This window comes from Dreissena polymorpha, chromosome 15, assembly GCF_020536995.1.
Source record: "Dreissena polymorpha isolate Duluth1 chromosome 15, UMN_Dpol_1.0, whole genome shotgun sequence".
Taxonomy (NCBI): Eukaryota; Metazoa; Mollusca; class Bivalvia; order Myida; family Dreissenidae; genus Dreissena; species Dreissena polymorpha.
The window spans coordinates 64109763-64137502 of NC_068369.1; the positions used below are offsets into that span (position 1 = coordinate 64109763).

General features: G+C 34.3%; 1 protein-coding gene and 1 non-coding gene across 2 annotated transcripts; one reads left to right on the forward strand and one right to left on the reverse strand.

The window, feature by feature from the left end:
- Positions 1-1532: 1532 nt before the first annotated feature.
- Positions 1533-1622, reverse strand: Trnaf-gaa (transfer RNA phenylalanine (anticodon GAA)). The gene is given in 2 exon segments: positions 1533-1568; positions 1586-1622. It is a non-coding gene; the product is annotated as a tRNA-Phe (tRNA).
- A 1080-nt stretch (positions 1623-2702) lies between these two features.
- LOC127860520 (prominin-1-A-like) lies at positions 2703-27191 on the forward strand. The gene is made up of 23 exons (XM_052398634.1): positions 2703-2804; positions 3017-3222; positions 3714-3834; positions 4322-4394; positions 4896-4967; positions 6672-6769; positions 7365-7427; positions 7787-7841; positions 8769-8857; positions 9050-9132; positions 9960-10112; positions 10354-10483; positions 11089-11156; positions 12060-12156; positions 13005-13148; positions 15076-15111; positions 15269-15322; positions 15416-15490; positions 17187-17255; positions 21585-21677; positions 22307-22416; positions 24333-24365; positions 25666-27191. Exons 2-23 carry the CDS (start codon positions 3080-3082, stop codon positions 25709-25711), a joined length of 1905 nt encoding a protein of 634 aa, XP_052254594.1. The 5' UTR covers positions 2703-2804; positions 3017-3079; the 3' UTR covers positions 25712-27191.
- Positions 27192-27740: the final 549 nt, after the last annotated feature.

Here is a 27740-nt window from a genome sequence, read left to right on the forward strand (position 1 = left end):
TAAGTATTGATGCAAAGCATCAAAGGGCGTCGGGAATTTCAGTGTAAAAGGCACTTAATGAAGTTACATGGAACGATTTTGTTTCTACTGTAAATATTAATATATTGGCCGATTATTTTAAACAAAATAGAAAAAGATACTGATATAACCATTATCTATAATTTTGTGTTATAACCCCCAAATAACTATTATTTATGATGTTGTGTTATAACCCCCAAATAACCATTATCTATGATATTGTGTTGTAACCACCAAATATTTCATACCGGTAGTTAATTTTATTTTCATTAATTTCCTTTTTTTACTGGCATCCGTGTAAAGTTTTCATTAATGGAACAGAACTGTGTAGGTTTTAAAAAATCTGCTTCGTCTTGTATGCGTAATTTCATATTTGTCTCAACTTCAAGGGGATATGATTCTGAACTTATACTTACGTTGCTCATTTACGATAGGGGTTGAGTACTCATTGATATGAAAACACTGTAAAAGTTTGAAAAAAAATTGAATGAAAACTGTAAATTGCATAAAGAAGCTGCATTTCACAATACTTTGAAATTCAGAAAAAGATCATTATAGATTTATTGCTCCGATATTCATCATTTTCAATAGGGTTCGAGTAATACTGATATAAAAACACTTAACAAGTTTGGAAAGATTCAGACGAAAGTTGTGAAATCTTTTAAACAAGTGGACATTGTTTATTTTGTCAAATTTAATAGAAAAAAATTCTGGACTTATTGTCCCGATGTTTCTCATTTTAAATGAGGTAAAAATGCTCATTGATATGAAGACACTGTAAGTTTGGAAAGAATCTGATGAAAAATGTTGACATATTCACCTAACCAAGCAGTTTTTCACTTTTATTTTTAAATTCAAAGAGACATAATTCTGGACTTATGGTCCGATATTGCTCATATAGAGTTTGGGTTGGGTCATCATTGATAAAAAAAACCTGTGCATGTTTGAGAACAATCGGATGAAAATTTTAGACTTCGAACAACGATTTCATAATTTCTCAAATTCTAAGAAAGATAACTATGGACGTAATGGTCGGATAATGCTAAAGGGCCCATACCACCTGGATAGTAATACGTGTCGCGCTTCGCGCTCTATATGTGGTTCTTAAAAAAAACTCCGAGGAGTGTTTGGCTCTAGGGAAACGGGTTGCTGAGACACAGCTCCTCCTTGATAAGCGGCTGCTTCCTTTATCGCAACTCATTATTACAATCAATAATACGTGTCGCGCTTTGCGCTCTATATGTGGTAGGGATAGTACTTAGGGCCTATGGTAGACAACCATAGAAATACATGGATAATTGATGTGTTGTTTGCATTTATTTGTTAATATAAAAACACGTGTATTTTTTTATAAGATATTTAAGTGATGTAAGAAAATTTTAATTAACTTTGTCACCACGCGGCATCCATTAATTTTAATAAAAATGTCCAATTGTAGTACAATTGATTTTAAAATGTCTACATAAAATAAAGCTTGACTGAAAAAATTGTCAGCCGCCGAACTGTTCCGTTCGTGCCGGAACCCGGGATTGAACCGGGGGCGTTTAGATGATTGTTGCGTAAACAACTTCAGTCTAACGCTCTCCCAACTGAGCTATTCCGGCTGACATCATTTATGTACTGCTATTTGGTGAAGTTGTGTATAGAAATCGTTATTATATGTCTATTAATAAACTAATACATTGTACGTTTTCGTACCACTACGCCTTCCAATAAACTTGCTTGCGCGATAGGTCGTCAAATATCGTAATAGATTGATTCTCCACTAAATAAGCAAATTAGAAAAACCACAAAATAAATATATTTTGATTATGTTTTGTTTTTATTCAAAACCAGACAGTTTCGCGTATTTGCCCAGTCCCTGTGATCTTTCCCCTGTGATCAGTTGTGGATTAGTTATTAATTAAATCAATTAGCTTTGTATTATTAGCAATACATGTAATAAATGTAATAGGCACAAATGCAGTACTTATTTACACTAATTTACACAAAAAATCACCACTATGCAAGATATTCTTAAAACAAAAAAATATACATTGATCCGTAAAATAACTTCTCCTCCCATAAGCGAAAAAAAAATGCATTGCATACTAGTCGCCGCTCTTCAGAGCGACGCCAATAAGCAATCATCGTACTGTTACACAATATACCGGTAACAACAGAACTTTCAAAATTATTAAGTCGTTTCGCGTTTGTAACGCTTTATACTTTCTATGTTTTTAAATCGTCAAAAGATGCATACGATTGATATTTTCGCATAGTAAATGTTCGGTAGCTCTTTCACGGTTTAATCGAAAATATCATAATTACAACGCAAATTTGCGAATCTAAAACTTTTTTTTTTAATTTTGTCAATTTTCCAAAATGTGAAAAGTACATTTAAATAAAATTGCTTAAATTTGAAGCCTTAATGGACCAGCGGTAACGCGTTAGATTTTACTTCGAAAGAGACGAGTTCGAATTCTATCGATCAGTACTAATTATATCCAAAAAAAAAAATCTTGAAAATATAATGATTTAAATTAAGTCAAGGCTGTAAGTTTGATTCGTAAAATATTAAACGAAATGTAGCTTCCGTTTTTAAACCTCTCAAAAAGAACACAAATATGTGAACAAGTTCCTTAAAAATTTCAAACGCGCCGACAGAAGATCATGTAGTAAGACTAGCATAGCTTTAACAGTAGATGTCGCAGTAACAGAAGTATAATAACAATAGTATTATTCATTAAGTATTTTCTCATTCAGAACAGGTGGACAATTTCGCATTCCCTGGCAGTTTTCTGGCGGTAAGTCACTTCAGTAAACTAAAATCGAGTGCTAAGACAACATAACATTTGATGGTAAAAGTAAAAAAAAAATATCAGAACCAAAAGCTGTTTACCGGTTATTTTAATTGCCTTGCTTTTGAACGACGATTTTCATTATTGCTATATATTTTTGAAGAATGTCAAATACCGAAGGCATTTCATTATAGTGAAGAATATAAACATATTTTCAGATTTTGAAGAAGTTTGCCGGATTCATTGCCGCCATTGTTGTGGGTTTCCTGTTTCTGCTCATCATGCCCATTGTCGGCTGCTGTTTCTGCTGCTGTCGCCTGTGCGGAAATTGTGGCGGGAAACGACAACAGAAAGAGACAGACAACATGCACTGCATGCGCAGGATATTCTCGGTCGTAATGTTCGGATGCACAGTGTTCGTTCTGTAAGAAGAATACTTCACTAGTCTGTGTACTTAGGGTGTTTGTTTTGTTTGCGACGGTGTCGTCTTCTACATCCGCTTTTGCTTGTCCGTCGGTTTAAAGTGTACAAAGTAAACTTTGGGGGTACCATAGGAAAGCTTTCTCTGTATTTGATACTTGTATATTTATTTCCCAATGTTTTTTTTATATAATTTTTGTTTTAAGCTTTACTCTAAGATCATGAGAGCTATCATATTAAAACTTCATAGGTATATACATTTCTCTGAAAGAAGGCAGTGCTGAAAAAAAAATCAGTTACTATTCGTCTCGTGCATTTAAAATCATTGCCCTTAAGTAATCATATCTAAAAAAAGCTGTGTTTTAATGCCAACGGTTCTGTCGAACGTTATCATGTGTGGGTTGGGTATAATGGTGGATAATACAAAGTTGGTCTTAAACGTAGAAAATTAACAGTAAGCACGTTAAACTACGGATATTTTGTATTCCGTTGCAGGGTTGGTAACATCTGCACGTACGTGTCGAACGATCGCATGACGACAGCCTTCGACAAGATAGACGAGATCGTGGAAAACAACCTGGACGATATTGACACCTTCGTGGACCTCGTTCAACAGGTAAGTGCTCATATAGGGTCCAGAAACACGTGGAGTTTTTAACACTCAGAGGCAATGTGAATATGGCCCTATGCAATCAGCATAAAATAAGAACAGCCTTCGAAGGACTCGAACTTTGTTCAGGTTTTATGTTGTGTGCTGCTCATTGGTATCTTAGGGATATCTGAATTATCTGGAGAAAACTTAAATCTCCTTAGAAATGCCTTTAATTAGCATTTATTTTCTAACGGACTTTAAACACGCCAAAGCGTGTATCTAAGGGATACATGGTTAAGGTTATTTTAAAAGTGTATCTGTTAGCTTAATTAATATTTGAAAGTACATGTACTTTTTTAATGACTGTAAAAAGCAGTATTTTTTTGTAGATTACCGTTTGATTGTCGTGTCATGTTATGACTTAAAATGTAAGTTGATTTGAAAAGTCAATAAATCAAGATAACTTGAAAAACTCGGAAACATCATATATTAATGCTTGTGACCATTGCAGCAAGTTCAGACAATTGGACAGATTAATCTGAACAGAACACGGGACGCTATACTAAGTCACATGGACGCCACAAGTAAGCATGCGAGTAAAATATGCAGCTTGAACTTAATTGAACTAGTACACTCGTTATCTTGTTTAATTGAGTGTTCGTGTAAGTAATGTGTGTTAACGATAAACAATTTAAAAAAACATTTACCATTTAGATTATCTATATCAAACTCCAGTGGTCGATTGTTTTTGCAACAAGCATCTGCACTTCGTTGTTTAAATCTCTGCTTAAAACAAAGTATCGCTTATTTCTGTCGGTTGTATCAAATGTTATTTTAAGACTATGCTTGATTTTATAGTAGATGCTATAGTATTTGCACTTATGGTGCAAAATATATTCTCCAAGTTTGGTAATTTCTGTGTACATGTACTAATACTATGAATTGCTATATTTTTAACCGAAATGGTCCGAAATGGTCTAAATAGTGGTATTAAGTCAAGCATTTTGCATACATAACGTCTTTCTTATTCCCTCGACTACAAATCAAACATAATTATTGTTGATTTCATTGTTTCTGAATATTAGATATGTCGGAGTCCATGAGCGCGTTTGTTCTTAACAAACTTTCTGGCGGACAAATAGATGCAATGGCGGCACGTAAGTATGACGGTTCTCACTTATGTTGCCAACACAATGAATATGCTTAGTGTAAACGATTTAAACGAATAAAGTGTAAGATACTGTTACATATTTTTTAAATATAAATACATAAATTAAATTTAAGTAATATTTACTATTTCTTGTCTCTTAAATGTATGTCAGTTTTCATTCCCAAATGCTCGCAAAGGGTGACTCGCATATAGATGCACAAATTAATCCACCCATCGATCAATCCGTACGTCCGTCCATCCATCCACCCGTCCATCCGTCAATCCATCTATCCATTCATACACCCATCCGTCCGCTTATCCATCCATCCGCTTATCCATCCATCCATCTATCTATCCATCCGTCCGTCTATCCATTCATCCATCTATCCATCCATTCATCTATCCGTCCATTTTCCATCCATCCACCCGTCCATTCATCCATCTATCTATCCATCCATTCATCTATCCATCCATCCTCCCGTCCATTCATCCATCTATCTATCCATCAATTCATCCATTTATCTATCCATCCATTCATACACCCATCCGTCCGTTCATCCATCCATCCATCCGCCGATCCATCTATTCATCCATCAATCCGGCCATCCATCCATCCATCCATTCATTTATCCATCCATTCATCTATCCATCCATTCATACACCTATCCGTCCGTACATCCATCCATCCGCACATCCATCCATCTATCCATCCATCCATTCATACACCCATCCGTCCGTTCATCCATCCATCCGCCGATTCATCTATTCATCCATCAACCCGTTCATCCATCCATCTATCCATCCATCCATTCAAACACCCATCCGTCCGTTCATCCATCCATCCATCCATACATCTATCCAACCATCCGTTCATCCATCCATTCATCCAACTATTCATCCATCCATTCAACTATCAATCCTCCCGTCCATTCATCCATCTATCTATCCATCCATTCATCTATCCATCCATCCTCCCGTCCATTCATCCATCTATCTATCCATCTATTCATCTATCCATCCATTTATCTATCCATCCATTCATAAACCCATCCGTCCGTTCATCCATCCATCCATCCATCCGCCGATCCATCGAGTCATCCATCAATCCGGCTATCCATCCATCCATTCATATATCCATCCATCCATCTATCCATCCATTCATACACCCATCCGTCCGTTCATCCATCCATCCGCACATCCATCCATCTATCCATCCATCCATTCGTACACCCATCCGTCCGTTCATCCATCCATCCGCCGATTCATCTATTCATCCATCAACCCGTTCATCCATCCATCTATCCATCCATCCATTCATACACCCATCCGTCCGTTTATCCATCCATCCATCCATCCATCCATCCATCTATCCAACCATCCGTTCATCCATCCATACATTCATCCATCTATTCATCCATCCATTCAACTATCCATACATTCATACATCCATCCGTCCGTTCATCCATCCATACATCCATCCATTTATCCATCCATTCATTCATCTATCCATCCATTCATACAATCATCCGTCCGTTCATCCATCTATCCATCCAGCCATTCATCTATCCTTCCATATATACAACCACACGTCCGTTTATCCATCCATCCACTATTCATCCATCCGTTCATCTATCCATCTATTAATACACCAATCCGCCCGTCCATCCATCCATCTGCCCATCTATCCATTCAACCACGCATTTTTTTGCAGACATAGACGACATCACTGGGGCATTAAGCGAATTCCAGAACGAACTTACAAGGCTAGAGCAAGCTTGGCCAGGTCCAGCTACAAACCCAGTTACACCGGTATTTCGATTTGCGTTTACAGATGCACATGGCATATTATTACTGAAAATCATAATCGTGTATAGCAGGTCAATGTAGGATGAAACTTCAAATAAACAATTTTACAAATGGCTCGTAGTTTGTGAGAACTATCCTTACATTTCTAAACCGCATTCAGTATTAGCAACAGTATAATCTTAAGAAGAACCATTTTATTTAATCTACGGCACTGGAACTTCTGACTGTTGAAATAACAAAATCTCTCGCGTTAACCACTTGGTCATTTCAGATTTATAACTTTAATGCATTTCGAAGAAATCTGTTTTGTTGCGGTTGTTTGTACTGTATAATGTCTTGCTGAGAAAGTCAGTACAACATCCGAAAATGTTTCATTTGCCAGCACAATTCTGTTCCAATGGAATAGTTCAATTTATGTTTAACATATGTAATGTAATTACTGATGCGGAACGTTACAAATAGTATACAAATACTATTTTGCAGCATTTAACCACTGGAATTATATAAATATAATACTATTTCGTAGTTTTCGTTAAGGCACTAATAAGAATGCTTGTCTTATCATATATATTGTACTGATTTCACTTATCTGCTATAGATCCTTGGTCAATTTCCCAACAATGATATAACTACGTTCAAGGCCAACAGCCCAATAAAACAGGTGGGTGTATAAAAAGAAACTTATGTGCAAAGTAAAACAACAACAATATTTTTGCTTAACATTTCAATAAAAACTATTATATTGTTAATGCTTATATCCTGTTAATTATATTTATTTCAAACTACTTTATTGTGAACATCGATTTTTTTTCTAATTCAAACGATGCTGTTACACAAAATATGGTTATTATAAACACTTATCCTGATTGCTACAATATTATGCTTATCAAATAAATAAAGTTAATAAAAAATATACACGTAAATTTATGTTAAATTGCATGTTTGATAAATTAGGGTAGGTACAGTGTAGATTATGGTATTTATATATACCTACAAATTATGTATTGATTTGTATTGCAGGTTAAGTCAGACCTCAAAGCCAAAATTGAAGCTGCAGTAACGGTCCCCATAACAGGTACGAGTAATACATGGTCAAAATGCTGTCATTTAACGAATCTATCAATACAAGCAACGATTTAGGATACACTATGATTAAAAATCAGTAACATAACTATTTAAACGTACCATTTAACAGTAGTCGTAAAGTTCTGAATAATGCATTTATCCTTTTATTTATTTATTTCATTGTGTGTGTGTGTGTGGGGGGGGGGGGGGGGGTAATAAAACAATTCGCGCAAAAACGCTATTTTGTTAGTGTTGTTTTTGGTTATTGAGCGTTGACAGTATTTCAGTTGGGTTGCATTGCCAGTATTATTAACGCATACCTACGTCAATGACAGGTAATTTTCCCAGTGTTATCAGAAGTAGTGATATAACAATCTTAGATTTTATGTTACTACCACTTGCTACTCATCTTACGTGACTTGCCTGAGTTTAGAAGCCGCAATAATCGTATTTGTATCGTCTAGCGCCCAATCAACTAAGCCAGTTCGGCTAACATAAATTGTAGACAATTTGGACAACCAACAGAACAGCTAAAAAAATACCTGCTTATTTTCAATTGATTGTTCAAGCAATTGTCATTATTCTTTGTAAATACTATTGAAAGATGAATATTATATAATAAATTGCACGCGTTGAAATGTCTTAAAACGTTCCATACCAAAAAATCTAGAAGGGAAAAATAAAATAAATGGTAAAACAATTTTGCTCTCTTCTTGTTTTAGTAGGACTCGAACATGCGTATATACAACCCAAATAGCCCAATACACAAATGCGTTATGTTCACTTTACATGTCGTCCACAAAAATACTTTTTAATGTCATCAACATATGTTCAAGCTTTTAGACAGCATAAGCACATGTATATGTAAGTTATTTGTATGACTTTATAAATGTAACATGAATTTGCTGTATACAACAGGGACACTATATTTTGATAGGTGCTGCGACGGATATGAAGGTTGCCTTTACTGAAATGGCGGTACAAACTAAAGACATGGTCGACAACATTCAAAAATTCAAAGACGAAGTAAAGTATAATAACAACTTAAACAGATAATATAGATTTATATCACAAATTTCATGATTTTAAATAAATGATTTAATTAATTAATTAATTAATAAGCTTATTTATTATTCAATCGATCGATCAGTTAGTCATTTTTATCGTAATATGTATATAGCAATAAAGTACCTTTTACGTCTGTTTAAATTGTTGTAGACGAAGGGTACTTTAAATATCGCCTCAATGAAATCACAAGTAAAAGATTACACAAAAACAGCACGGACCTACGACGCTTACAGGTATGTATAATATTAACAAAATATAAATGCCCATTCATAAAATAGTAGTAATATGACAATCATATTTAAAACTGTTCGATGTCTGAAATGTTAATTTATTTGTATTTTATGAACAATAGAACATTAGAAAGTCTAAAAATGTTCGCAACATGGGACCAAATTTATGCTTTCAATCCCGGATTCAACCACATATGTCGTTCACTTAGTTGTACATATCCACCTCTATTAAAGGGACCTTTTCATGTTATTTTTGGTAAATTGACACAATTTAAATGTTTCAGATTTGCAAATTTTCGTTGTAGTTATGATATTTGTGAGGAAACAGTAATACTGAACATTTACCATGCACTAAAATATCAATTATATGCATCTTTTGACGATTTAAAAACCCGAAAAATATAAAGCGTTGCAACGCGAAACGATTGAATCGTTTGGAGAGTTCTGTTGTTGTAATTATATTCTGGGATACTCCGAAGTTTGCTTATATAAATTATAAAATACATCACTCATTTTATGAACACGGATGGCCGAGTGGCCTTAGCGATAGATTTTTACTCCAGGGGTCAGTGGTTCGAACCCAGTTGAGGATTGTATTTTTTCTTTAACTTTATTCTTGTTTTAACTGGAGGTTTTTAGATCCAATGTTTACAGTTATCAATTAAAGCATTTAATGACAAACTTCAATACATGACAAATCTGTGTAAAAGACCCCTTTAATAGAAAGAAAACATACTAAGTTATTAAATTTATAACGGTATGGTCTTTATCGCAATGTAAGTCATCTACAATATGTGAATAATTGAACGTGTTGTACTTATTCTGAACAGGAAGATCGGGGGCCTGGTTCTGAGCGCCATGACGACCCTCATCGTGATCTTTATGACCTTGGGTGTGGCATTCGGCTTCCTGGGGCAGGGAATGAGCACCGTGCCTACCGAGAGAGGTTGCGTGTCGAACTCCGGTGGAAACCTTCTCATGGCGTATGTGATGAAGTGGTTCATGTTGTTGATGTTGTTTTTTATGAAAAAGGTCTTCATATAAACATGTAAGTAGATGATAATTATAACATTTATCTAACAACATAAGGTGTGTTTTGATTTCGAATAACCAATTGAATGTTTATTAGAAAATAATCAAATTATCAGATATCTGAGCTTTATACAACTAAGGAATATACATGTAAATTATAATTAATGTTGTTGTTTCGTTCGTGTTTTACAGGGGTGTAGCGTTTATCTTCATTTTCTCCTGGCCATTGATGCTGCTGACGACATTTAGTTTCATCATCGGAGCGCCGATTGAGCGGTTTGTTTGTCAGCCGCTGGCCGATCCAGAACTGAAACTGATAAAGGTTTTAGTCACTGCTATTAAAATACGTGAAATGACTTAAGTGATCACCTTGTTATCGTAGTATTATTAGCACTGGTACAAAAAATGTATTTCTCTTGTTCGCCTTTGTAAACATGGACCAGGCAACCCGAACTTTCACGATTGCGTTATATTAGATTTGCCAGGGAATATAATTATATGCAAAATGTTGATACTTAATTGTGTTAGATTGATCAGGTATTCAAGTCTAAAAAACACAATAAAACCACTTTCATCGGACCATATATTTGCCAAATTTGGATGGAAAGTCATACAAAAAGCGTGGAGAGGAGAACTGTCTTGCGCAATAGCCAGTGTCTCAAAGACCAATAAAATAATTAAAATAAGTTCATAATTATGCCAATTATAAAACAAAATGGGAGGCAGTGTTATATATCCTGTCCAAACCCTGTTTTACTAGCTTGAATGATTTTTAATAACTTAACTGTGTACGAGGGTTGACGGGAGTCAAAGTCACAGTAAAAAAACAAATTGAGATTGTCTTGTTAATCACAAAGTTAATATACTCGATTATCCTAAAAAATCAAGCAAATAAATTATTAACAATGTTCAATATGTTTTTGCCAGACGATGGAGGACAAATTCTTCAGCGATGCACAGGCCACTCTCGGTGCCCCTGTTTCTAGTGTTTTAAGGTATATATTATGCATATATAATTATACATTTCACTTATGTAATATAAATGGTCGTCGACAATGACTTATGTAGAAGCTTTAGTTGTTAATTCATAGTTTCAGATTATTTGCATAAATATAAAAAGGCATTCCGCGTGAGAATAGTCGCAATAGTTTTGTTTGATTGAAACAGTCACATGGGTAATCTCAATTTGACTTGTTTCCGCGATATTTATATTACGAAGATTTCTTAAATCCGTCTTCATGTATATGCGTTCACAATATGCTTATTGCAATCCTTACGTAAAAGTTAAAACCGTCATTTTTCGTGAAGAATAAATTCAACATGTTGCATGTATAGACGCTAAGAAACCAACATTTTCTTAACGATCGTTCTAAGCTGAAGCATTTCAAAAATGAAAAAAAAATGTCATGAGATAAGCAAGAAATACCTAAGCATGAATCAAAGTTCACTTTGTTTCATCGTTTTATTCGGGTATTTGTTCAGTGAAAGTCTCCGATCTTTAAACGTAACATTATTTTGAGTAAACATCGACGCTTTCCCTGCACATTAAAATCAAGAAAAGAATAACATAACGAGTGTAATTAACTGAAAACGTGTCTCGCTGATAATCAAGATTACTTGATTTTATAGAGTAAAACATTGCATATCTTAATTATTTTGTATACTGTAACATGTAAAATGTGTGTAAGCCTTGAATTGTGCTCCGCTAAACAACAACAAACAATAAATTTACATTACAATGTATACGGACAGTTTTTTTTACCTCGCCAAGTAAGTTTTTAATCCAGATGAAACTATTGTTTATATTATTGACTGTCCTAAACATTTACGATATATCATTGTAATGTATGAGATTGTGCAATTTGTTGAGTACGTGAATAAAGCGTATTTTTTATTAGGGGATGTCGAGATGGAGAGAGCGCATACACTGCCTTTAACTTGGCTACTAGGTTCAACATCACCACTATTGAAGCAAAACTAGCAGAGCAGAAAACGGTACGGGCAATTTTTTTAAAAGTTGTATTTCAAAACGAGTAAACGTTTTACTGACGCATGCTTCTAGAGGTAAGCATTGTATAAAAGAAATTAGAGCTAAATTGTCGATGTCAAGTATTGAGAATAATTCTGTATTCATCTTAAAGGGACACGTATTTTTGTCAGTACGTGTATTACATTGCTAGATTCTATCAATGGAACTGTATAACTAGAGTATCATAACAAGAAATAAAATAATTAAATGAAATTTATGAATTTTTATAGAAAAAGTGGTCTTATTTGCTCAGCCACTCGACTTATCGCAGTGATATATATTTGTCATTTAGAATTAGATGCATTGAAAAAATGATCAACGTATTGTAACAAGCTTTAACGAAAACAACAGAAATGTTCCTAATTATTCAATATGTTCACGTTTTTTACGATTATTATATTAATTTTAACTGTTGATAAGTCTTGAGCGAAACTGTATTATCAGTAACAGTCTACATCATTGATATTACTTCGCTCCCCGGTGTACAGTGTCTCATATTGAGTTTTTATACGTGATAAAAAAATAGTGGGAAAACTGAAGCATATATAGAGAGACGATTTCACCGTCCGATGCTTAAATTGTTAAGACACTGGATGTCATACTAACTAGTGTTTCAGACAGAAATATCTGCGAACATTTTCCTTTTAAGGGCATGCTTAAATGTTTACTAATAACATGTTCTGTACTTTAAATTAAAATCTAAATTTAAAACACTTATCGTAATAATGGTTTTTATATACAATTAGTTTCTCATTTGTTTGCATTTACGTTTTTACGTGCAACGGCGTCCGTATAAGAATAGCTTTAATTTTAGAAAATCGCCGACCAAATGCAGAACACGATTAACAGTGTTGCAACCACGGCACAACATGTCGGCCATTTTGAAAATCAGGTTACAGGGTTCACTCAATTAACTTCTGCGTTCACCACAGTAACGACCATAGACCTGGCACCTTTGGTATGTAGATTTTGCTATATATTACGGTTGGCATAACATTAATGACATTTAAACAGTAATATAAATGTCAGACCACATTTTGCTAACAATATATATCGTTCAACAAATATTTAGTAAGTATGTTAAACAAATATAAAGATGTACGATGACGCTTATGCGATTTTACGATGGCGATGTGATGTTACGATGGCGATGTGATGTTACTATGGCGATGTAATGTTTCGATGGCGATGTAATGTTACGATGGCGATGTGATGTTACGATGCCGATGTGATATTTCGATGTCGATGTAATGTCACGATGTCGATGTGATGTCACGATGTCGATTTAATATTACGATGTCGATGTGACGTTCCGATGGCAATGCGATGTCACGATGTCGATGCAATGTTACGATGTCGATGTGATGTCACGATGTCGATGTGATGTCACGATGTCGATGTAATGTCACGATGTCGATGTGATGTCACGATGTCGCTGTAATGTTACGATGTCGATGTGATGTCACGATGTCGATGTGATGTCACGATGTCGATGTTATGTTACGATGTCGATGTGATGTCACGATGTCGATGTAATGTCACTATGTCGTTGTAATGTTACGATGGCGATGTGATGTTATGATGGCGATGTGATGTCACGATGGCGATGTGATGTTACGATGTCGATGTGATGTCACGATGCCGATGTGATGTTACGATGGCGATGTGATGTTTGCATGTCGATGTAATGTCAAGATGTCGATGTAATGTCACGATGTCGATGTGATGTTACGATGGCGATGTAATGTTACGATGGCGATGTGATGTTACGATGGCGATGTGATGTTACGATGTCGATGTGATGTTACGATGGCGATGTAATGTTATGATGGCGATGTGTTGTTTCGATGGCGATGTGATGTTACGATGGCGATGTGATGTTACGATGGCGATGTAATGTTACGATGTCGATGTAACGTTACGATGTGTATGTGATGTTACGATGGCGATGTAATGTTACGATGGCGATGCGATGCTACTATGTCGATGTAATGTCACGATTTCGATGTGATGTTACGATGGCGATGTAATGTTACGATGGCGATGTGATGTTACGATGTCGATGTGATATTACGATGGCGATGTGATGTTACGATGGCGATATAATGTTACGATGGCGATGTGATGTTACAATGGCGATGTAATATTACGATGACAATGTGATGTTACGATGGCGATGTAATGTTACGATGGCGATGTGATGTTACGATATGGTTTTTAAGGCTTTCATTGTCGTACAGTAACCGCCATTCTATTCCAAATACCTCTGTGTTCCTTCTCGAGAACACCAACGTACAAATAATTAGGAAATGCGATTGGTCCTGGATATAAATAAGTGCTAACACAAAGTATTTTTTTTAATCCATCTTTTTATACAAGGGTTGATTAATAAATTCGAAAAACATTATTCTCAAAACGTACTGTTTATTTAAATTTGCATGATCTCAGAGGTACAAAAGTAATCATCTTCCATATTCCATTAAAAAAAACTTTGTTGTAGCTAAACGTTTATCAGTAGTATGTGTATCATAAGTAAAAGTATCCGTGAAGTATATTTTGATTTTTGATTAATCTCTGAAGGTTGAAGAAAGAAAGGATTTTTGTTTATTTTTATTAAAAAACATTCGTGAGATTCGACCGCACGTTTACTGCACAAAAACGCAAACAAGTGCTTGAAATTCAATTAAACAAAAACAAAACACGGTATCGTTGCAAAAGCATACATGTGCATAGCAGTCTACGTCATGTTCATATAAAATAAAATGAGTTTGTTACGTGTTTTATTACAAAGAGTTAACTCTGTGTTGATCACAATAATAAGCCACCAGTTCATCTATGTATGTTAAAATTTGAAGGAATTTAATAATACCAGCTATTTATTTCAGGAAGCTACAGCTCGTTCATTTCCAGTTCTGGACATTGTAAGTTGATTTCGTTTCCATTTATGTAATAATAATAATAATAATAATAATAATAATAATAATAATAATAATAATAATAATAATAATAATAATAGTAATAATACATAGGTTTATATGTATCATGCAATATTTCTGTATACACCCAATATTTTTTCAGAGTCCCCTAATTCAAGCACAGAACAAAATTAAAGGCTTGAGCACCAACTTCCAGGTAAGGTACACTTTTTTAGTAATACTTTTATTATGTCAATCGAATCGCACAAGTTGAATATCAATTACAGAGCGGTGTTTTCTTCATTTTTAGAAATGGGAAAACGACTTCATGAGCGGAATGCGAAACGCTAGCCGGGATATTTTGGTTGGCGGTACACTGGATACGGTACAACCTATATTATATGATTATTATGTGTACTTGTAAACATTTTTCCCCAAATCATTTTTCTTTTGAAAGAAAGTAACAACTGCGAAATATCTGATGTGTTATGACCATGGCATGATAATGAATGCATATAACCGTGTTATGAATAGTGGGTAACTCGCCCTTGAGTCGGACGGGTTAGCGGTATAAGTCTATTATAAAAAGCTTTGTGATTAAAGCCGGGACTCAGCTTGTGCATGCATTAACTATCATATCATATGAATCTATTTTACAAATAATTATTTGATTCCCAGCTTATGTTCATTGAAAAATAGTTGAATAACAATACCCACTGAATTCGCCCATGAGTCGGACACATTCGCCCTTGACACGGACACAGATTTGTATTTAGTATTTATTTGGTTATCCTTTCCCTATATTTATAAAAAATGCAAATTGCACAGTACCAGCCATGTGTTGCTTTTATAAGTTTATTCCTTTGTCATCATGTTGGCGAAAATAAGTCATAAAAAGAGATAAAAATGACATGCTCATTTGTAGTGTCTAACCGACCTTTATAACAGCGGAACCATTTGTAGCACTGGGGGTGACAAATAAAATTACAGACATAAAAAGATAAAACATTGTGTGATTCTTGTTGTTTGTGAGCTATGGGATTCTTAATAGATTGAGTCATGTTAATTGGAATGAATATGTTGTTAATTCTCATCCGTATGCCTCTACCATTACATAAACTCATTTTCGCCATAAGGGCGCATTGCGTTCGCCTCAAGGGCTAATTGAGTTGTAATTCATGTTTTACTGTAATCCCTATACAATAGAGCAAATCACTGAACATTACATTTCATTATTATAGATTAAGATTATGTTTTCAATATAATGTTATTTGTGAATGCTGTCAAACGTATCTGAACAAAATGCAATGGTATACAGATAATCGATAATTGAAAGTTATGAATTTTCCGTCACCAGAAGTAATTAAAACTTATACGAATCCAAATTCATTGTGAGATAATATTTGACAACATTTCATTTCAAAATTTTATTTATTTTGAGTATGAAGGGTAAATTGTTCGTAATATTAACGTCACAAATCATGCTTAACAAAACTGATCTTTGAAAACTACAAAGATAAAAATGTCCGACTCAAGGGCAAAATCGACTCAAGGGCGAGTTACCCTAGTGCTTCTTTTTCTTTTACTAGTATGTACGGATTCGTGGTATACATTTTCAAGGTATTGCATAACGTGTTCAGAATATTACATATACATAGGATCTGGCACGAGTTGTCATATCATACCATATTTTATTAAACGAGTTCAGGAATTGTGTTAGTAAGCGAGCCTTTGGCGAGCTTACTAACGAATTTCCTGGACGAGTTTAATAAAATATGGTATGATATGCCAACGAGTGTCAGATCTTTTTTATCACATTCTTTTAAATGAGCAAATTAAATAAATACTTACGCAAACATAACTATAAATCCCGAATGTTGTTTACATCTCGTGACGTCATTTGACGTTGCAACGTCATTTCAGCAAAATAACGAAATGCGATTGGGCAATAAACGAAAACTAAGCCAATGAAAACGCTTATAAAGTATATTATACATGTGTAAGATAAAAATATATGTAATGGTTATATTACATGGGAAACAGGGTATGACATGTGATAAAATATAAACTTTCTATTTCAGTTAGTTACTGGTTTCAAAGAAAGGATCGTCAAAATTGCGGATACTTATGTGACTTCTACAAAATCAAGCGTGCGTATTATTCCTTTTTGTACACGCATCTGTATATAACAAAATTAATTATATTTTGACTGGTGTGCGCATTTTGCGAACCAAAATAATGAGGTACAATCAACACATCTAAATTGTTTTTTAAATTACATACTTGACCGACAATGTTTCGGTTCCACGCAGATGGAAGTCCGTAAAAGATGCATTTTTATAATATAACAAATGCATCGAACTTATATCATCGGCTTATTCTCAGGAAGTCAAGTGTGTCTTTTTATTCGCCAAAATTGTTCATGCTGGATGAGCATTTAACACTTCTTTATCGTAGCATTATTGGGTTTTTTACTCAATACAAAGTGCTCATGGTGAGCTATTGTATTCAAACTATATCTTCGTTGTGCGGTGTCAAAGTTTACCTCGGTACCACTCATAAAATCACATTTTTCGTTTAATCTCGATTTAGTTTTGCCATAATGTTTATTTTGACAAGATGTAGTTTGTATGTTGGTCAAGTGTTCAAACGCTAGGTCACCAGGCCAAATGTAAAAAAAATCCGTGTCACCATTCTTGGAGCCATTTGATGAAATTTGATCAGATTTTTTTTATCTTGACAATATCTGGGCCGAATCAGGTTCAGTTGTAGGTAACCGGGTCAATGCTGAAATTACTAGTATGTTGGAATGTTTATTTTGACTTTTTTAGGACAAGGTTGAATCTGGATCAAGAACATCAAAAACCAAGGTCACAGGGACACATCTGAGAAAACATTGTTACCACTTTAGAGATCAAAACACAAAACCAACAATATTTTGCAGATTAGACTATTTTTTAACATCTGAGTCACTTTGCAACATTATTGACACATGTAGCATTTAACCAGGATTTATGACTGACCACTCTCTAGTTTAACTTAAACTTCACAAAATACAACCTGAAAGAGGCCCAGGATACTTTAAAATTAATAACAGCATCTTATTAGATACAGAATATCAAACACAAATAAAACAGGAAATATTAAACACAGTTCAAAATAATAAAGATACAAACCCAAACACCCTATGGGAAGTAATTAAAGGAAATATACGTAACACAACAATTAGATACACATCATTAAAAAAAAAAAAGAAACACACAAACTTGAAACTGAAACCATCAAAACCATTGAAACACTTTGAAAAACAATTGCATGAAACAAACACAAATGATACCACCGCCATTGAAAATGAAATAACATCAAACAAACAAGTATTAGAAGGAATCTATCATACACAACTCAATGGAATAATACTACGGGCGCGTGCACAGCATGTTGAACACAATCAAAAAAATACAAAATTCTTCGCAAACATTGAAAAACGTAGAAGTGAACAAAAAAATGTACACAAATTAGTAGTTAATGGCGAAGATATAACAAACAGAACTAAAATACTAGAAAAACAACGTTTATTTTTCGAAACCCCATATAAACGAAAACATGTTGAAAATAACACCCTTTTTAAAAATACACATCATCCTTAAAATCAAGAGGAAAAATTATTGTGTTCCGGATTACTTAATGAATATGAATGTGGAATAGCACTAAAAGAAATGCAAAATAACAAAAGTCCAGGATCTGATGGCATCACAATCGAATTTTATAAAATATTCTGGAATGATATTAAAACACATTTAATCAATTCACTTAACTATTCATTTAACAACAAAAACTTACCTACGCTACAAAAACAAGGTATATTATCATTACCGGGATAATTCCAAAACCTGGAAAAATCTTAGAATCCTTATCAAACTGGCGCCCGATTAGTTTACTGAACAATGATTATAAAATTGCAACAAAAAGTATATCAAACAGAACTAAAAGAATATTACCATCAATCATTTCAAGATCTCAATCTGGCTTCATTAAAGGACGTTACATTGGTGAAAATGTACGTCTGATACAAGAATGCGTAAATTATTTCAACCAACCAAACAATTCTGGCCTCATTTTCTTTGCAGACTTCGAAAAGGCTTTCGATTCACTAGACCATTCTTTTTTGTTCTCTTGCTTAGAAAATATGAATTTCGGTGAAAGTCTAATAAAATGGGTTAAACTATTTTATACCGATATTAACAGCATAATATTAATAATGGCTTCTTCTCAAACAGTTTTAATATCGAACGAGGGGTAAGACAAGGATGTCCACTTTCATCCTCGCTATTTATTATATGCATCGAGTATCTATCACACTATATCCAATCAAATAAACATATAAGGGGAATATCGCTAGAACCAGACGAAGAAATTTAACAGCCCCTATTTGCTGACTATGCAACTTACTTTTTAAATGACAGTGACTCATTCAACAATCTTATAGAATCGCTAACCCTTTATGGAATGGCATCGGGTCTTAAACTAGACAAAAGTAAATGCACTTTGCTACGAGTAGGTAAATTTAAACAAAGTAATATTCATCTTAAAAAAAGAAATGAAATTCAACTGGACATCAGATGAAGCAACAACTTTAGGAATAACTTTTACAAACAATGAAAATGAAACAGTTCTAAAAAACATACTACCTAAGTTACAACAATTTAAAAATTGTTTAAAATCATGGCAGCATCGTAAACTTACACCAATCGGAAAAAACACAGTGTTGAAAACGTTTGCACTCCCTAAATTATTTAACCCACCGAATGATATTATTAAAGATATACAATCAGAAATATTTAATTTCATATCGGACGGCAAACCTGATAAAATTAAGCGAACTCAATTAATTCAATCAGTAGAATATGGAGGTATCCGACTAACAGACATGGATTCATTCCTGAACGCAATCAAATGCAGTTGGGTTAAAAGATATTTAGATAATACCAATACGAGTAAATGGAAATTATTCTACCATAAAATTCTAAAAACATATGGTGATTCCTTACTTTTTGAATGTAATATCAACAATAATATTTTAGATGAAATATCATCTAAAAACATATTTCTATCGAATGTTCTATCGGCACGGTGTAAAGTTACTCATAATTTAGAAACCAAACAGTAAAACCAGTATATGGAACGGTAAAGACATAACTACTAACAATAAAACTTTTTTCTATAAACATTGGTTTGAACGAAACATAACATATGTAGATCAATTGTACGACTACAGAAAAACGACTTCTATTCTTTTGATAATTTGTGCTACATATTCGGAATACCTACAAGTAATTTCCTGATGTACTACACATTGATCAAAAGTATACCCATACATATTAAAGCTGTTACCAATACAAATAACACCATGTACTCAAAAAACATTCGTAGAAAACATAATTGCAAAACAAAACAAAACGAACAAAATATTTTACACACTACAAATCAAAAACCCTACCGAACCCTCTAAAGTTCAAACTCAATGGCGAACCTTCTTGAAGAAAAAGAATTTAATTGGAAACAAATATTCGTCATGCCATATAAATCAACTACTGATAGCACATTGAGAAATTTCCAATATAAATACATCCAGAGAATCATAGCTACAAATAAATATCTTTTCAAGTGCAATCTATCCAACACAAATCTATGTGATATGTGTAGTGAACATATTGAAACAATAGAACACCTTTTCTGGGAGTGTAAACATATCCAATCTCTATGGAATCAATTGACATACTTTCTAGAGAAACAACAATTACATGTTAAACTATCTCTCCTAGACATCAGTTTAGGGATAACTACCTTTAAAATACAAGAGGTTAATAAAGCTGTGAATTACATTATTATATTAATGAAATAGTTTATATTCAGCATGACATGCAGAAAACAAACACCCACAATAAACTGTTTCATCAATTATCTTAAATTAAAGATGCAAATTGAAAAAGAAATCGCCCTTAACAACGATAAACTTAATATATTTGAACTTAAATGGAAACACATTAAACTTTCATAAACATGTCCAGTTTTTCTCTCTACCCACTTATGCAACCCAAATTTATTCATAATTATTCTATTGTTTTTTTAAATAACTATTACAAACAACCAAAGAAACAATACATATTAACTTTTTTTTATCAAAAAGAAACCACAAGGTCAAAAAAGTATATATTAGCATATCTTGTATAACATGTTTAAGCATTATTGCTGTTACGTGGTATCACTTTGTTTTATTATCATATACATGTATACATTGTATGTATTATATTGAATAAAAATAAAAAATAAAAAATAATTTGTGACAAAAATTTACGCACATGCATAAAGCCTTGTTTTATCAGAGTGCGGCTCATAAACGAATCTCGCAGACAATGAAAGGACTACACATTATCACGCACATAAGGATGTTAGATATATGTACAATGTTTTCTTGACAGGTTCTGAACGACGTTGGCAAGTGTACCCCAGTATGGAACCTGTACCATTCCATCGTAGTTGTGGCGCTCTGTCAGTACACCATCGACTCGTTCGTATGTATACGCCCTCTTAGTCATGCATACAATTAAAAATGTTTTTATTTACGTAATTACATTGTATTATAAAATGGTTATCTGCGAACGATATAAACGAAATAGTACACATATTGTAATAAAATCGTTCATATCACCCTAACACCACCCTACCACCCCTTCCAAAAAAAATACCACACACACACACACACAAACACGCATAAATACGTTATACATATCCGCGACTTTGACTTACAATTCATTATTTTTATGCATGGTAATTACATCCATACCCCCTTCCGACCCTTAAGCCCCTTCGGACAACACTTAATGAAATATAAATACTCATCAAAGTACTTAAGTCACCAATTTGTTTCGTGTTGATGTCATTTTACATAAACATGTTTTTTCCATGTAAATATTATTATTTAAAAAAAAATATCAATATTTTATCATTTTGTAACAGACAGAACTATATTGCACCTTGACAATCTTTATATCTGATATTTTTAACGTAGTAGAACTTAGTCTTAGATTTTTATACGGATTTTTGTGAACAGTGACGTTGTTGTGTAAGTTGTATTTTATTGTTCAAACGTGGCTCGTAATTATGTTGCTTTTGTCATTTGTATATGAAATTATATCAACAGAACGGGTTTTGGTTCTCGATCGGCTGGTGCCTGTTCTTCTTCATACCCAGCCTCGTGTTCGGAGTGAAGCTGGCCAAGCACTTCCGCCGGATGGAGATGCCAGATGACGTGTGAGTGCGCGCGCAGGGTGTGAATACGCACCATAGAGATATAGCATTAAAATTATACGTGTGAGCTCTCTAAGCATAAATAACACGATTACGTTGTTTCATGCAGTCATACTCGTGTTTTTCGGTTTTGTTCACTCAAGTATAAAATCAAGGATATAACTTTTTTTAAACATAAAAAAACAGTTAACCACCGTCGGGGCTTAAACCAATGTCCTTAGGAATAAACAAAATCTTACCGTAACCATGCGTCATTCAGTGCCATCAACCACTTTGTTTTCGGCGTAGCTGTTTTAACCAGCTTTTAACCTTAAATGATCTTTAAATTACGTCAGCAGAACCGAATGAATACAATTATATTTCATTGCTTGATTCGAGAAAATTCCCAGAACTTTGGCCACATCACTGCGCCTGTGTACAGCGTACAGAATGTTAAATTGTTCAGAAGGAATTTCGGACTACTCTCTGCATGTAAATACGACGCATAGACACACATTTTAGCATAGTTACAATTACGCGTTTAAATCCACCTCGCAGAATTTTAGGGTCAGTTCTCGGTTACTTAATCTTCAGGGGAATGGACTTTTGATAAACGTTGATAAAACGGTATTGCTTTCAATACGAGGAACAATCACTCCCGAAATAGTTAAAAGTGTCAGGATCAGTGAGAAGTCGTTTAATTATCGAACCACAAAATTTGCCGTACTCGGTCAGCCCATCTGGAAATCGTTCCTGAAAGCCTGAAAAGACTACGAAATTTGACAGTTTCCTATAAATAACACCGTTTAACTTCAACTTTATATTTAAAATTATTGTGGTTAGATGTTCGATTTACAAGACGCAATAGGATTTGAAAAGACCCGCGTCATGCGAAAATGGCTCTTATGTCATATGCGGCTACGCTGGCTGAAACGCCATATTAACCATTGACGCATGACGCGGTTCTGTTAGTGTTTTTTTATGTGTCGAAAGAAAACTGCGTGTTAATCAAATATGAACATACCACATATTTCGATGAATGATGAAGAAATAAACTCATAATAAGCGATGCGAGGACACATGATGTGATCTCCCACAGTATAATTTTTATCTACGAACACAATTGAATGGTTTGAATGTACATGCACTTAATAAAACACATTTCATGCGGTGGATATGCGACTTACAAGTGAAAACAATGCACATCAACAATTAAACGTATATTTTCTAACATTATTTCAATGCAGGATATACGCCGAACATCTTTTTTAAGAGATATTTCTTGTTACTTTTAAACTGGATATAAGCGGTCCACTTATTGTAATTCTTTTTAAAAGGAAAACGACAGAACACTCCACACGTTTTGATAGTTTCGTTTGTAACGCTTGATAATTTTATCGGTTTCAAATAATGACTGTTTATTTAAGAACATATATTTTCAGTATAAGTTTACTTGATTAGTTTTCTTTCGCTTCTTGATTTGCCGTGTTCTTTTATGTGTTGAACCTTGAATCTTTAAATACAATTGTCACTTCGATAATACGTGAACAAGTTCTTTTTTTTCAAGCTATTTATTAGAGATTTAAAGCTTATACCTATAGCGACATTATAGAGTCTGGGAAAAACAAGTACTTGTTGCCTTTGGAGAGGTTTAGGGATTTAACCTAATTCAATGAAACATATTTAAGCCTCGCTCTGAGTAAATGGGGCTTAATTCACGTGCTTAAAGTGTCGCTCCAGACTAGCTTGTGCACAACGCACAGGCTAATCAGGCTCGACACGCTTGTGTGGTATTGTTCGTTTAAAAGAAGTTTCTTCTTTGCGAAAATCTAGTTAAAGCGGAAAGTGTTGTCCCATATTAGCCTGTACGGACTTCACTAACTAATCTGGGACGACACTTTTAGCACGTGCACTTAACTAGTTCCTTGCCTATATTGCAGGGAGGGAGACCTGCACATGGATCATTTGGGGAAGTAAGTAGTCATTGTTGATAGCTGTCATTAAAAAAACATATGTGGCCCGTTAACCCCTATTTACAAGACAATTAGAACTCACGATCCTTACAATAACTTTGTAAATAATACCGGGAGTTCTCATTTAAAATACAGAGATATGTACGCTTTGAGAAATAATGTTAGATCAATCGTTTTTTATCTGTCAATTAACAACCCTTTGTTCTGAATTAAACGAACATGGGGTTAGCCTGAGTTGTTTGAGAGCCACTGATTATTGGACGAAGAGTTGTTTAAATAGTATCTATGTGGTAAAAGGTTAAAATAGAGGTATAAATCGTGAACTTATTGTGGTCATCCTATTGCATATCATCAGATCTTGATGCCAATCTTGTCAATCGAGTTTATCGTCAAAATTGTGTACGGTTAAAAGTTTCGATTAACAAGATCAACTGCGATCAATTGCTCATCAGGTTCGTCGTCTTAAATCGTATTGTGTCGTAACAAAGTGCCACAAATATTATATATTGGTTCTTCAAAACCGAAGTGAACGCAGTCGATCTTATGCAAAACAACAACGTCATGTTGCGTTACGGTCGGTTGCGATCTGAAGAATAAATGAAGTTGGTAGTTAAGCGGACTTTCTTTGTATTATTCGGATCCAGTCGTGACTGTTATCGTACATACAATCAATATAATCGTGAAAGATCTCACAACCATAGTCGTATCGTATTGCAACAGAGCGCATTGATTTTAAATAAACGTAGGGTGATGTATCACCTTGTACAAAGGATGTATTTATTCGGAAAACACGATAGAGGGCATCGTGTCGACTCGAGACCCAAACCTGTAATAATTCGAAACACTCTCATCGGACAGTGTGACATCGTATTTAAAATAGAGATTAGGCTGCGTCAAAGCTTAAACAGGGACCGTAATAAAAAGCAAAATCGAGTTTGCACCCATGTTTAACCCGTCAAAAATATATTTTTTAATTTTGATTTGGTAATTTTGATTGCGACCGTCCGTTAAGAGTGACGTGAAACGAATGTAATACATGTGTTGCACGTGCGTTACACGATTGTGTGCAACTAAATTGCTGCTTTCATGACCGCCTAGTCTTAAATCGTCTAATTAAACAATCATAATTTTTATCAAGTATTACGGTAAACATGTTTTCTTCGGCCAAATGGTCCTACGAAAATAGTAATATGAATAAGAAAATCAATAGTGTTCGCATAACCGTATTGGATGAATATTAATTTTAAAGAGTTCATCTAAATTAAGATAAATACGTGAAAACTGACTTCTTTTTTTTCAGCAACAAGGTTTCTCCGGCGCCTGGCCATATTGGACACCAGCAGTAACACGCCCGCTGAAACAGCTACATACGAAGAACGCCGTGGCCAATTTATTTTATAGATTTTACCTTTGGGACTGTTAATATTGATAACAAAGTTGTGCATTATACATATTAACACAATCAGGATATCATTAAGGTTAGTTTTATTATTTTGAGGACGTAATGAAATGCACGTGTAAAAGTGCGTGCTGTTAGAATATTTCGATGCTAGTAACCACTTTGCGCAAGCTGAAGATTTACAAACAACTGAACAGAATTATACATGCATGTTTCGACAAAAATCTGTATTATTCCAAACTTAAACATTTTGAAGTACACTTTATTTGTACAGGATAACAAAAGCGATGAATAATTTTAAATTAATTTTCACTTAATGTCTCTAATGTGTGTGCGTGTGTGTGTGTTGCCTATTATTGCTAATGTCTTGAATATTGATTTATTAATCCGATCATTACTTGGAGTATACGTGTACATTTTGTTTCGCTTGTGTTTGCGTGTCATGTTGCTGGTTTGTTTAACCATAGTGCTGTCTGAATTTCTGCTGTTATATCACTATTACTTGTTCACATATTTGAAATAAGGTTAGTTTTTAAGGAAATGCCATAGATGCAAAACAGGTATCATTATATTCAAACAAGTGCATTTACACTCAATGCTTACACTTTAAAATGTCGATTTATTACGCTTTATAGATCTTTATATAGATGTATGACCAATCGAGTATAGATTGTATACCACGATAAAACGTTTGTTACCAATTTTATCGACCATTTACAAAATACATTTATTAATAGTATAATGTTTAGAAGTGGTCTCGTGGTATTTTACTGGGGCTATGCCTAACCCAAGGTCGCAGGTTCGATCACTCCCTAAAGCCTAACGTACTAAATCCCTTTCGTATGAGACGTTAAACATAGGTGCAGTGTTATACGCGCTCCATGTCTGGCACACTTTAACCCATTTATGCATAGCGTCTAGAAAAAAGGCCTTGGCAAACAGCGTAGACCCAGATGAGACGCCGCATGATGCCAATTAAGGATAGGAGAGTCCACTAGGCATAAATGGGTTACAAACTTACGATCGTCTCCTGAGCGTCTCATGTATTAGTAATATCGCCCGTAACCAGACCAACATATCTTTTGAGGTCGATGGCTATTTGTCAGAACCCAGTGCACCAGCTACAAATAAACTGCAATCGGGTCTGAATATCCTTGAGGTAGCGGGTAAAGATTGGCTTCCAAAGGCCCCGGAATCAAACTCAATTGAAGGCATTTTTATGCAACTGTTTTTATGCATGTATATTACATCTTTTTCATTTTTACAAGAGTTATATTTTTATATTTTTTGGTCAGTAAGTATATCAAATGGCATATTTCTTAAGTACAAAAAATATGTGAACAAGTCCATATACACTATTTCTGCATCCCTTAACTGCTGATTTGTTCCGTCCATTTATATTATAGCAAATAAATCAACGAAAAAGACTTGCTTTTATTTTCATATTTCCCTTTTTTATTGTTAACGTATCGCCCATATTTTGTGATGTTATGTTGGAACGTGTTTCGAAATGATAACATAAACATTATATATTATATAAATGCCGGTAATGAAGTATATGTGCATCGTCTCAGGTCATGTATAAGCCAAGCTTTCTGGCAATGCGATCATGTTCGATCAACGAATATTCATACGTTAGCTTCATCGCGGACAGACGTTATCAAAACATATACTGATTTCCGTATTGTTGGAATCGTGCACACCAATGAAAGACATTGTCTCTTCTTATATGGCTAATCGCATAAAAATGCCATTAGAATAAACTGACAATTTGGACTAGCCTAAAACCTACTTTATCTATGTAAACGTACCACAGTTTAAATATTGTGCGTTCCAATACTCGTCTCATACTATGGTATCTCATAATAAGTGGAAACTGAGCTCTAAGTCATCGCTTTGTAGGTGTATCTCCTTTGAGATAGTATGCTTTAAAGGGGCTTGTTCACACTTAAATTGCATTTTTTGAAGTTTTTCAT

Bases quoted from the DNA above. Each gene is read 5' to 3' on its own strand.
- LOC127860520 (XM_052398634.1), top strand. From the start codon at position 3,080: ATGCCCATTGTCGGCTGCTGTTTCTGCTGCTGTCGCCTGTGCGGAAAT. The intron at 6,770-7,364 runs GTATTTCGATTT...TATCTGCTATAG, and splicing joins CTACAAACCCAGTTACACCG to ATCCTTGGTCAATTTCCCAA. The intron at 13,149-15,075 runs GTATGTAGATTT...TATTTATTTCAG, and splicing joins CCATAGACCTGGCACCTTTG to GAAGCTACAGCTCGTTCATT.